The sequence below is a fragment of the Chroicocephalus ridibundus genome, chromosome 3 (assembly GCF_963924245.1).
Source record: "Chroicocephalus ridibundus chromosome 3, bChrRid1.1, whole genome shotgun sequence".
Classification (NCBI taxonomy): Eukaryota; Metazoa; Chordata; class Aves; order Charadriiformes; family Laridae; genus Chroicocephalus; species Chroicocephalus ridibundus.
In genome coordinates, this window is record NC_086286.1 from 11,636,104 (window position 1) to 11,648,871 (window position 12,768).

The following is a 12,768-nucleotide window of genomic DNA, read 5'->3' on the forward strand; positions in this document are numbered from 1 at the left end:
CTTCCCCGAAAAAGGCAAGGCTTAAATTAAGACTAGAAGTACTGTACGGCTCAGCCTTTTAAGCTCAGGAAAAACATTTTTGTATTAAATTTAAAAAAAAAAAAAAAAAAAAAAGCTGGCAGGAGTCAGGAACAGAGCTGGAGCAGCAGTCAATGAAAAGCACATGCGCTGCAGACCTGGCTGCCAACACAAATTGATGCTTTGAAACAAAGACCACTTGTGTTTGGCTTGAAGATCTTCCACAGCTACTCGGCAGGGGCTGCGCAGATTAAAAGGAGACACAGGTAAACACAGGAGAGCGGCGCTTGCTGCCAAATGTTTCCCCAGAACAAAGGAATGACCCAAAATGGAGTCCCTGCTTTGACGGGGTGGCATGGGTTCATCCTCGCCGTGCTGCAATGTGCCAAAGCAGGCAGAGGCAGGAGGAAACATCGGACAGACATTTTGGACAGGACTCTCTTCAACCTGAATTCAGGCAGCACCCAGACCCACACAGCCCGGACCTGGAGAGGGGCAGCTGCTTAACACACCGGACGTGCCACGGGAGCTTCACTACAACCAGCCTGCGTCTGCCTCCCACGGAGGAGAATATCCAGAAGAAACCCTAGACGACTATTCTTCCAGCGCTCCACTCCTTGAGAATGCAGACACTTGCGAGCGTCCTGCGAAGCTTCTACTGCACCCTTGTCCAGTTCCCAAACCCACCTACACCTGTATAAAGACGTGCCTTGCAAGCCTCTCTTCCTTCCCACTGCCTGCACAGTGGTACCTTCAGAAGGCACAGGAAGAGTGAAACAGGAGATGGTCTTCCTCACGACGACCCTTCAGTCTGGCCTTTTTTTGTTTAGGGGCACCAGCTGTCCAGTCTGAACCGAAACAGCGACAGTTCCCATTACAACGCAAGGTGGATTTGCTGGCACCGTGTGACTTGAGAGGTGATGGGACACTGCTCCCTCACGTAGCACCCAACAGCAACGCAGGAAAGCAGCCCCTGGGTCAGTTCCCCCAGCGAAAGGGGCGAGGAAGAGGAGAGACAAACGGAGAGCTGACAGCTCATCAACACAACCAGCACTGCAGATCCTGACAGGGCCGGGGAGGATGGAAGAGGTGGAAGTGCAGGACCCTGATGAAGCCACATCCTCCACAATCAAAAAGCCACGTGCTGGCTTTCCCATGCTGTGGTTCAATAGCTTTGGCATTAGGAAGTCAGCAAACAGCTTCTAAAGGACCCCAGGGTTACCCACACTCCCTCCGAACATCCTCCCTAAAAGGCAAGAAGTACACAACAAATCTGGACTGCTGAAAGCTCGCAAGGACATCAGCAACAAGACAAGAACCACGTGCAGAGGCTCCTAACCATGACAAAGCCCAGGGAACAGCCCCTGCTCTAGGCAGGCAGCCATGCAAAAAGCCCGAAAACCTCCACCGTCCCTACCTGCTCCCTGCCAGTTCTGTCTGAGAAAAAAAAAACCCTTCCACGAGCAGCAGTGGGATTGCTTCTTCCAGGCAAGCTGGCACACAAGGTACGCTACGTTCACAGCACAGTCCTTTAACCCCACTGCGCAATATAACGTCTGCTTTTCTAACAGACAAAAGGCATTTACAAGCACTTCCCAGTGTCCTCCCGGCAAAAAGCAGGATGTGGAAACAGGCCACCCAGCATGGCACCTCCGCCATGCTGAAACGCACACTGATGGCCAAGAACCAACTCGTCACCAATTGTCAAGTCATCGTTTCTTCATCTCCCTTCCCCCTCTCCCCCAAGACACAGTTGATTTCTTGTAAAGGTAAAAGACACTACGCTTGCCCTCCTCCCACCACGGGCATGACCAGCCTTCTCCAGGAGGTATTGCCAAGTCAAAGGCCTTCGCCCGGGGAGGCGAATTGGTACAGCTGCCTCTTACACCGCAAAATCCACTGTGTTAGTCCGCAGCTTTTGCGAACCCCCGCCTCAAACCCAACGTTAACAGCCCGTGCAACTTAAATCCTCGTAAAGGAGAACGTTCCTGTGCATCTGCCAAGCATCGTGTCAGCCTCACTGCCCTCCAGGCCTCCAAAGAGCTGCCTGTCCCAGCCCATGAGACTGCCACTCATGGCAGGAAAAGGAGACCTGTTCCGAGGGGTCTGGACAAACAATCGCATGTCCTCCGATCTCAGGGGAATTTCCCTCCAAACACCGCAGTAGCAACCGCCTTCACAAAGGGCACGTTTGTACCTAAGTCTGTCTGCTGCTAAATAAGCATTTGTTCCAAGTTCCCAAATATCGAAAGCAGTGGAAACACCCACTGCTAATGTGAAATATTTTGCATTCCAGGCCTGAGAGCTACGCTTGAAAATGTTCAGAAAGGAAAGAGTGTTTATTCACTGGAGAGAGGTGTAGGTCCAGCTATTTACTTAAGTCCACGTGTGCTTGCTGGAAGACAGCTTTGATCTTTGCAGCTCAAACAGCAGATGAATTGCAATGAAGGGAAGAAAAATATTAGTGTAAAGGTACCCTACTAAATACCTGTAACCAGGCCTCACAGCCTTCAGATCTTTTTTAAGTGCCTTATCACTTACAGCCGGACTGGCCCTTGCGTTCTTGCTCGCTGCCCCAAAGCCAAGCTCTTCTCTTCCCACTCCTTTCCTACCTTCTTCCCCCCGTTCCCCTTGGACTCGGTGTCCTTTGGAGAAAGCACAAGCTGCCCTCTCAGGACATGTAGGCTAATCTGCTCGGATGCAACACGGACCAGTCTTTGGTCAAACAAGACGAGACCCATCCATCCGAGCAGCACACAGATGTCTGGTGCTACCCACCCAGCTCTCTTGAGCAAGAGGGCTTCAGCAGATGGGGAGGAAACGCGCTCCCATCGGCAAGAGCATTCATCACCCAGTGCGCAACTAAACACAGGTGCTTGCTGCAGTTTAAACATCTGCCTTTAGAAGCTGGTCTCGTTCCAGATCAATTAAGAAATCAGAGGACATCTTTAAAGGATGCAGAACATGACATCCCTCTGGTCAGTGCCAGTTCTCAGCTGTCCAGGGCCCACTGTGTAGACAAAGAAGTGCCTACGGCCATGACTATGGAGTCACCGTGCCACTGAAGCTCCTGCCACGTTGGGGTTACAGCCTGACCGGAGCACTGCTGAGCTCAGCCAAGTCCCACGGGGGACCACGGGCTTTATAAGAAAAGAATGGTATTGGCTTGTCACGGTTTTGCCCCAAAACAGCCCAGAAATGTGCTGAGCAGCACAGCTTTTTGGCTGCTGAAGGGATGCTCGCTTAGATCAACTATCATAGTACTTGGTCTGGCTGCAAAGGACTCGGAGCTGCTGGAAAACAGATGGCAGCTTCGGCTCAAAGAGCGAAAGTCACCCAAGTTGTACCATTGGAAATGCATTTTGGACCCTTTAAACCCAAGAGAAATTCTCCGATCCTATCCGATCATTCCCGTTTTCAGAGATTTTCTTCTTTAGAAACAGGCTTGCTAGCCAGCACAAGAAAAGCACTGCCATGCAGCTCAACGCAGGACATGGCGGGGCTTTCAGAACAAAATAGACCTTTCGGGGTTTTTTAGCTTTAAAGAAAAGTTGACTCAGCAAATATTTCCTCCGCTAGCGTTTCAACCACATGTTCCAGTAGAAGCCAGCACACATCTGGCACGCTGCAGTGTCATTGCCAGAAAGATCACAGCTTCGCGGAGCAACGGAAATGGAGGAACAGGGACCAGCAGTCCAGGCATCCAGCATTCCTGGAACACATACGTGGCAAAGGAGGACCACAGAAAGCACCCGCACGAGCCATGGATACCCCACGCTTCTCAGCTCTTTCCCCAGCACTCTCTCCAGGCAGCACCCCCGGCAAAAGGGAGATGCTACCCTGCGACCCGCAAAACTTACGACTAGCCCGTAAAAACTATACATCGAACTGTACCTTTTGGCCACATTGCTGACGCCTGAGATTTTTTTTTTTGTTTGTTTTTTTTAATAGCGTCCGTGAGGTGGACGGCAGCACGTTCCTCCCAGCGCTGTAGGACGTGGTCCTGCCGAGCAGGAGAAGCGAGGAGGACGGTACGTGCTCGGAGCAGCACAGAAACTCCAGCAACTGGAAAGGGGAGCGTGCTGGCAGGAAAGGTGGCAGACAGCCCTCACGGGCAGGCCCACACATCCCAGTTGCCGGTGCTGGCACGCTGGCAGGTAGGCGAATGCTGTGGCAGGTCCACAGGGCGCCATGGCTCCAAACCAGAGCCCAAGCAAAGCACGCACTCCCTTCTCCTGAAACAGCCTCCCGAGAAGGCTGCCAAGGCGATCGGCAATTACGGTGCTAATCAGCTAAATAAGTGCTGCTTTTCGTGCTTATCAGCTGTAAATTGGACGTTGCTTGCAGCCTGGCAGCAGGGCTCAGCCGTAGCTCCAGACATGGGAAGAGCAGCAGCACTATAAATATCTCTCCCTCACAGGCAGTAACCTCCCCTCCGTCCCCAGGTGCCAGACGAAGATTGCTCTTGATTTTGCAGCAGAAACTGTGAAGCAAACTGTACGGTGGCGCAGGGTGACACAAGAAGGGACCACAAGCGGATACCGGCGGCATGCGGGACCCTGTCTGCGGGGTTCCCAACCGAAGGGGGCAAGAAACAGGGCGGCACGGGGCAGACGCGGGAGCCTTCAAAGCCAAGCTGGAAACCAGCTCAGGGCCCCCGTGGCTCTCACGCCACGGCCAAAACGCCGGGGCTCCTCAGGCATGGAAAATGGCGCTAGGAGGCCAGCAGGGAGAAGCACCGCGGAGCAGAGCGAGGGGTGGCGGGTTGGGGCCTTGCAGCTCGAGTAAGGAGAACAACTGTGGAAAGCAGGAGGCAGGAAAACCAACCGTTTGCCCCCAAGCGCCCGTGCCACCGACGGGGATGGCGGAGCCGGGAGGAGGCAGGGGGGCTGGCTCTCGCCCTGCACCGCACGGAGGGTGGGATGGCTCATGGGGACGTTGCTCACCAAGGGGCGAAACCCCCTCACAGCCGTCGGGGGGACAATTTCTAGGGACGGGGGCGGGGGCGGCGGTGGTGGTCGGAAGCCCGCTGCGTGCCCGCTGTTTTTCCCCCCAGTTTTGATCTGCTCGGATTTCTCGGGAAACACCCCCCCCACCCCCCCGCCCCCCCAGCCCTCACTGCAGGGCCCGGAGCGGCTGCGAGACGGGGGCCCGAGCCCAGCCGGCGGCGGAGGCGGGGGGAGCTCCGGGAGCCGCCTCCCCGCCAGCGCCCGTTCGCCGTCTCCCAGACGAAACGCCCGGTGCACTTGCATCCCGGTGCATTTGCATCCCGGTGCATTTAAGCGCGACGCTCCCCCCCACCACCACCCCCCCACCCCAACCCCCGACGAGCGGGTAAGGGCGGGCAGGACGAGCCGCCGCACGCCGGGCAAGGAGAGCCGGGGCCGGGGGGGATCCGGCGACTCCCGCACCGCAACGGGGGCTCCGCCGGGCGGGGGCGCGGCCGCCCCCGCACCGCTCCGCGCCGGGGCCCCGCGTATCCCCGGCTCCGCGCCGGGCTCGCGGTAGAACCCGGCGTGGGGAGGTGGGGGTGGCTCGTCCCGGGAGGCCGCCGCGCCGCCCCCCGCCCCACCGATGGCCCCACCGGGGCGCGAAGCCCCGGGCAGCGGGACCCGCACCCCCGGTCCCGGCCGGGGGTGCGGGAGGCTGCGGCGCCCGTCCCGGCCCGCACTCACCCAGCACCAGGAGCGCCCGCACCGCCGCCATCCTCCGCGCCGCTCCCCGCCGCCCGGTCAGTGCGCGCCCCGGCCCCTGGCCATGCCGCCGCCGCCCCGCCTGCCGACACCGCCGCCGGGAGGGGCTTCCGGGGGCGGGGCGGCCACCGGAAACCGGGCGGGGCTCGGGGGGCGCGGGGCCCCGCGGGCAGCGCCCGCCTCGGTGCCACAGGTAGCGGCGGACGCGCCAGGAGACCCACCGCGGCTGGGTGGCCCCTGCTCCCGTCCGCAGCAAGCCCCCGACCTGGCGTGCGCGGTGGGAGGCCACAGAGCTGCCTTCGCCCCCGGGGGCTCCTCGTTAAACCGGTGGTGGAAGCTCCCGCTGCGGGGAGACCCCGGGAAAGCTCAGGGGCGCTCAGGCCGCGCCCCGCTACGGGCAGAGAGAGGGCTGGACGCGCAGCCCCAGCGCCGCAACACGTTGCCCGCTCCTTGGTGCCCCTCCGCATCACCCAAAGTCGGGGCGCAGCAGCCCACGCCGGCCTGGCCGCCTGCACGGCGCGGGCTGGAGGCCTCCCTGCCCGACCAAACGCCTCCCGTGGGGCCCGCCGCAGCCCCGCGCCACCGGCTCTGGCAGTCGCAGCTCTGAACACCGGCTTTCCAGCCGGTTTGTTGGCCGCCGGCTGCTTTCGGTACTGGCTGGAAGGAAGACTCACCATCAGACACCCCACAGCGTCCCCGAGAGCGCTGCTGGATCCATCACAGAAGATGATGAAGCCTTGACTTAACAAAGTCTGTGGTACAGGATAGGAGCACGCCTGCTGCCCTGCGTGGTGGTGCCAGCCTGGAGCTGCACCAGAAGCTCCTACCATTTCCACCTCCAGCAGAGCCTGGGAGACCACGGAGCCGCCCCGTCAGGGCACACGGCTGTGCGGTCTTGCCAGCAGCCGCAGACCAGTCCTCTCTCGTAGGGAAGCCACCGCTTCCTGCCACCAAAAGCTGTTCTGGTTGTGGTTGGGGACCAAGCAGCCTCAGAGGAAGCGTTAGCCTATTCAGCAAGCTCTAGAAAGCAAGTTTTACTTCCACCTGTAAGCTCAGGGCAAGCAAGAAAAGCGGTTGACGTGCAGTAAGAGGAAGGGTCTCTACCCCACGCGCGCTGGCTGACTTTGCTCTCCCACTGATGCTGAGCCACCTGATCCCAGCCTCATGTAAGGGAATGGCTTCTCCTTCCCCAGGAGGGAAGCGAGCGCAGCACTGCTGACCCGGGTATCGCCACTCTTATCTCAGGAGCACTTGCCACATCAGCCCTCACAGCTGCGGGCTGTCACATCACCTCCCCAGCCCTACCTGCCTTCAGTGCCCCAGGGACAAGAACTGCGCAAGATACCCAGGAAACCACTGTCTGCTCTCCCTGTTGTTGCCCAGACTCTGCCTGAAGCTACCTTGCTCTCTCGAAGAGGAGGGTGTAATGTGCTCAGCCCCGCTCCCTCCACAGCCGCAGCCAGAGGGCAAGCCACCTCGGACCAGGGCAGTGAACAGCATCTGATCGGAGAATGGGGTGGCAGAAGCCACCTGCACCGCTAGGGCAATGAGACCACAGAGCTGGCCCTGGCCTCCCCACCATTCCTCCTCATCCGGCTGCACTGCAGGGCCAAAGGAACAGAGCCGGAGTTTGGGCAGCAGCAGGAGGCAAGGCACACAGCACACCTCCAGCTACAGCAGGAAGAAACCCCTTGGGAACTGGCACCACAAGTCCCTCCAAACTGAGCCAGTTAAGCGCATCCCTGCAGAGGCACACCACCTCCTGCACCCAACCAGCACGATGTGCTGTCACATTCGAATTCTCAGCCCGCCCTGCGGGGGTTGCTCGTATGCAGTACAGTCAAAGGAGCCAATTTTTTGCAGAGGGGAAAAAATGAGGCTGGAGTAGACTCCAACCAACAGAAAACCACCTTACCTGCAGGGGAGCGTGGCCAGAGTTGTCTGTAGCAGCCTGTGCCCGGCTGAACACGACGCCATAACCTGGGCAAGCATTAAAGCCCTTCTAATTAGCCGCAGCTTTGCAGCCTGGAGCATCTTGAGGAGGGAGAGGGCAAGGCTCTTCCCACGCCAAGCTGGGCACCCCCCATCCCCACCATCAGTGATCTGCAGCTGCAGTGGTTTGAGCTGGGTTTATTTTACTGTTGGCACTGTCAGCTTCCCCCAGGAAAGCATGACGGTATTCGTGGATGTGAAACTCGCTGATCAATGCACAACACAACACACAGCGGTGCCACTGCTGCTGCTGTCGGGACTTGTCCCTCTCAGCTCGCAGCAGGTCCGCAAAACAGCACCCACAACGGATGGACGAAGGCTGCCAGCGCCCTCGGTCCTGGCTGAGAGATGGTAAGTGACAGCCAGGGAGGCACCCAAGAGTCCAAAGAGAGCCGCCCCAGCAGGAAACGTTCAGGATCCACATCTCGCTTGTGGCGAGCCCTTTCCCACTTCGAGCCTCACTGTCCCTGTAGCAGCATTTCAGTGGCTCCGTTCGGAGCCATTCTCACAGGAAGCAGCCCAGAGACCAGACAGAGGCCCACACCTCGTACACAGTCATTTGCCTTCTAGACACCATCAGCTTGTGACTCTGCCAACCACAAGCCCCGCTAGCGTGCCTGGTGCAGCTCCGCAATCTCATCTCAGAGCTGAGAGAAGCCCAGGTCAAGCCAGCACATTGCACAAGCCCACACAGTTACTGCCTTACATGAGTCCCCACCACGTGCTTCCCACCAGGAGCCTGCTGCAGAGGCTCTCCCCAGTGCCCGTGCCAGCTCCAGCCTCAGCTGGCCCCTGCGGGGGCAGGTGAAGTGCAGACCCGGCAGGTTTTTCCCTGGCTGGGCTCTCGCCGGGCAGAGTGCAAACCCACCCCCCAGTCTCCCGGTCTGTCATTTTGTGGGTGGATGGTGGGTCAGGATGTGCATTCGTCTCCTTTGTGTCAGAACTGCCATCTACACCAGGTTCAGCCGCAGGACGGTTTGCAGTCACAGAGGGGACTCACTCTGCTCGGCAGATGAACCAGATCTCATTGCGGCGCTGAGGGATGCTGGGATTTTCATAAACAGCCACGATGTAGGTTTCTCGGAGCACAGTGTCTGTGGAGCCCAAGAGCTCCCAGAAGAGACTGATCTCTCGCAGAATCGTCTCCTCAGTGGTCATCCCATAGAAAACCCTGCAGCAAAGGCAGCAACGTAAGCAACAGAGCCGGCACATACCCCCTTCCCACAGCCAGGGCTCCCATCCCTCTGCCCAAGGAACCACAGCAGCCACAGCACCTCTGCTGAGCTGAGAAAACACCTCTGGTGCTGGGGTCACCTGGTTATAACCCGGAGCGGTGCCCTCTCGGTGATGTGGATTTCGGGGTCCATGGGAACAGGGGGATTTTGCTGGAACTCTCCCGGGAGATAATAGGCAGTTACGACCTCACGCTCCAGCTCGGTCCCCTCCTTGGTCAGGTGGATTTCGTTGAGCACTGGGACTGTCATGCCCAGGTAGCAACCTGGAAGGAGGCAGGAAGGCAGCGGGCAGAGTGAAACGGTTGGGAAAGGGGCGGCAGCCCTCCTCCCCGCTCCAGACGAACAACGGCAGGGCCCTCCCTCTGTGCGGCCTGCCAGCCCCCGCCAGCCCCTGCCTGCACACACCTACAGAGTTCTCCTTGCAGATGTAGCGCATGAGCTTCATGAAGCTCATGGAGATGCTCTGCTCATACATGGGCTCCCCCTTGGTGACACACGCCCACTTCCCAGCTGGGTACCGCCGCTCCTCATAGGCTGCTTCCTTGCACTGAAACAGGCCACAGACAAGCCAAGTCAGAGTTAAGCGCGCTGACAACGCTGCAGCACTCGGGTGGCAAAACCGACACTGACAGGCAGGAAGTGGGGAGAGAGGCCTCCGCCAAAATGAGACCCCCTGCCAGATAGTGATGGGCAGGGGAGGCCGGAGAAGGCGAGGGGAGCTGGCAGCACACACACCTCAGACAAGGACAATTAACAGCGCCAGGCAAAAATCAGCCAAAGGAAAAGCACAGATAGGGGACGGGGTGTGGGGAGGCTTGGAGGCTCCTGGCATGCGCGAGGAATGCAGCACATCCTCAGCAGGGGACATGGGACTTTCTGCTCCTCTCCGGTCGCTGTCCTGCCTACTCACAAGGATGCTCCTGATTCCAGGTACCCAAAGGCCTCCAGTAAGGTTGATGTGATTCTCAGGTGCACTGTCTGTTACCTGGAGCCCTATGTGCACAGAGGGTAACAAGCAAAAAGCTTCCTGCCCAGTAGAAGGGAAAGTCTGGCAGAAGAGCTCTAGCACACAGAAGAACTGTGAAGGCTGGAACAAAACTCCTCTTAGATCCTTCTCCCATACCAAGAAGTGACAGGAGGAAGAAAAGACGCGAACGCAGCCGCTGCAGATGGGTTTGTGGGTTGGGTCAGAATCTCTATTTCCAGCACAGATGCCCAGTCTTCTGTACAACGCAGAAGGGGGGCAGGGAGGCGTGGGGAAATTGCATGTGAATCTCCTCACAGTTCAGCTCATGGCATGGTTATAACCACAGGTACCACATAAAGAGGGGATGGGAAGTTGTAGCCAGCGCCTATCTTCCTGCTCTCAGCTTGTTCTTCAGCCAGATTAAAGCGCTCATAAGACAACCTTGTTCCACACAGCTCAGGGCACATGTCCAAACTTCTGTGCTCCACAGCTGTGCTGGCAGTGAGCGAGCCAGGAAGCTGTGACCAGCCTCAACGCTGAGCGCAGCCTCCCCGTGGCTCCACCCAAACCAGGTCTCGTCTCAGAAAGCCAAACCCAAGGCAGAAGGAAGGCCTCTGGGCTGCTCGTGTACATCAGCAGGGCGCCAGGAAGAAGAGTGCCCCAAAACACTGCAGGCCAGCCAGCATTCACCCTGTAGATGGGACCATGCCTGCTATTGTCCCACCAACCAAAGCAGGGCAAGACCATTTTCCAAGCAAGGAAACCACCAGTCCCTCTAGACTATTTGCAACTCTCATCTTCCACACCATCTGCGAATAAACGTATCAGCCCAGCAAGGCATGGTGTCTGGTCCTTCCACAGCCTGATCCCGATATTAAGCACACCACTCTAGAAGATGAGACTTGACCAAGAGAAAGAGTGAAGATGCTTCACACAGATCCAGCGGCAACAGGTCCAATACGAGCTGAGGAATCTGACTGAGTACTGACAGAGCAAGGCTCTGTGCGTGGCATAATAATTCACTTGCCTCCAAGATGATGAGAGCTTGTAGCACTGACAGCTCAGGAGGAGCAACCAAATACTACCGACCTGCCCCATCCTGGGAAATGTGTCCTTAAGGGCCCCAGCTCCAGAGTCCCCTCAGCACTAATGCCAGGAAGTGGCTCCTACCCCCTCACCCAGCCCCGGAATAAAACTCCAACAATCCTCCTCAGGCACAGAGGGGATGCCAACAGCAAGAAAAGATCTTCAGGCCCCACAAAGTCTTGGGGCCCTATTCCCGCCTGGGACCGGCACAGGCAGAGAAGAGCCCAGACTAAGTCCTTGGGACCCAGAAGAACAGGGAAAGAGGGAGTGTGGTGAAGCTCCAGTTCAGAGCTGAACAACCCACACGCTCAGGCGTGTTTTACAGGCAGGAGCGCTGGACCTCAGCCCAGAAGAAACTGGTTAAGCTCTCCTCAAACAGAGGACAACTGACAGATGTCTTCTCGGTAGCAAGCCCAACCACGTCTGCAGAGACACAGGAACCAGTCTGACGAGCGCTTCTTCACAGTTATTTCTCAAAGCTCAGAGATGAGAGGAGATGAGAGGAGATACGCAACTTAGCCAGCAAGAACAGGAGATCTTCAGGCAGAAGCTACCGTTTTTGGATGGGCAGTTGCAACAACCACCACCACATGCTCAGATCTGACAGCCAGGGCCGCAGGCCCTGTGCTCCCCACCGAAGCATCCCTGTCTTGTGCCAGCTGAGATCTCCAGCTCAACCAGTAGCCACGTAACTAGCCCAAACCCAAACAACCCAGCGGGACTCCGAGCTACGCAACAAGGTGTTTTGCCCAGGGCGGGGGCGCAGGCTCTGAAGTGAAAATTCACTCTCTTGGACGCTCCCACCCCAGCAGAGGACAGGTCGGTAAAAGAGACAGAAGGAAGCCAGAAGCCCAGAGAAAGCAGCAAGACCAGTCCAATTCTAAAACAGAGGCCGGGAAGCTGAGCACCGCCACCACTCAACACGGGAGAAGGTGCAGGGCCGGCAGAACGCTGCACCAAGCCAGAGTTACAGTGCCTGGCTGCAGCGCTTCTGCAGAAACCTCTGCAAGGCCGGCGGGTACATCTTCCCCAAGGGAAGACGCTGCTCTTCCCGCTCCCCGGGCTGGCGGCAGCGCCCGTGACGGACCCGGGGACGACACCCGCGGCAGTCCCCGGCTGTGCGGAGAGGAGCCGGCCTCACCTTCTCCTGCTGCGAGAGGGTAACGTAGGGCACGGCCTCGCGGGCCTGGCTGTGCCGGGTCATCTGGACGATGGGGCCTGCCATGTCTGCAAGGCAAAGCAGAGGAGAGGAGAGGAGGGGAGAGGAGGCTCGGCCGGGCTGGAGAGCACCGGCAGCCCCACGGCCGGCCGGCGGGGCCCTGTCAGCCCCGGAAAGGCCCAACCCCACAGACCGCGGGCTGCCCCGGCGGCGGGGCCCAGCGCTCACCTCGGGGCAGGCTCACTCGGTGCGTGCTGGCCACGGCCTCCCAGTGGGCGAACAGCCGGCTCCGCTCCTCCTCCTCCTCCTCCTCCTCCTCCTCGCCATCTTCCCCGCCACCGTCCTCGGCCTCCTCGCCCAGCCCGTCCAGGTCCTCCAGACTGATGCGCGCCATCGGCCCCCCCTCTCCTCCCACCCCCCCCCCGCCCTCCACCTCCTCCGCGCACCCGGAAGCCAGCGCCCCGCCCCGCCCCGCCCCCGAGATGGCGTCACTGATGTCGTCACGAGGCGTGTCGCCGTTGTTCCCCCGGCAGGCGGCGCCCGCGCATACCCCGGTCCAACATCCCCCCGCCGCCGCCCCGGCCCAACCTCCCCCTCCCCGTTCCGAGTCACGGTCGC

General features: G+C 59.0%; 2 protein-coding genes across 2 annotated transcripts in view; both read right to left on the reverse strand.

Moving 5' to 3' along the window:
* PTK7 (protein tyrosine kinase 7 (inactive)) overlaps nt 1-5,802 on the reverse strand; it is a 37,803-nt gene extending 32,001 nt beyond the window's left edge. The window contains exon 1 of the mRNA XM_063327977.1: nt 5,694-5,802. Within this exon, the coding sequence (XP_063184047.1) occupies nt 5,694-5,724 (31 nt within the window). The 5' untranslated portion in view covers nt 5,725-5,802. The remainder of the gene's footprint in view (nt 1-5,693) is intronic.
* A 2,024-nt stretch (nt 5,803-7,826) lies between these two features.
* On the reverse strand, nt 7,827-12,598 carry LOC134512553 (heme-binding protein 1-like). The gene is made up of 5 exons (XM_063327986.1): nt 12,379-12,598; nt 12,133-12,218; nt 9,344-9,485; nt 9,018-9,201; nt 7,827-8,874 (listed from the first exon to the last, which is right to left on the reverse strand). The coding sequence occupies exons 1-5, from the start codon at nt 12,542-12,544 to the stop codon at nt 8,700-8,702; spliced, it is 753 nt and encodes a 250-aa protein (XP_063184056.1). The 5' UTR covers nt 12,545-12,598; the 3' UTR covers nt 7,827-8,699.
* Nucleotides 12,599-12,768: the final 170 nt, after the last annotated feature.

Bases quoted from the DNA above. Each gene is read 5' to 3' on its own strand.
- LOC134512553 (XM_063327986.1), bottom strand. From the start codon at position 12,544: ATGGCGCGCATCAGTCTGGAGGACCTGGACGGGCTGGGCGAGGAGGCC. The intron at 9,486-12,132 runs GTGAGGCCGGCT...GGCCTGTTTCAG, and splicing joins CCCTCTCGCAGCAGGAGAAG to TGCAAGGAAGCAGCCTATGA. The intron at 8,875-9,017 runs GTGACCCCAGCA...CCTTTGCTGCAG, and splicing joins CCGCTCCGGGTTATAACCAG to GGTTTTCTATGGGATGACCA.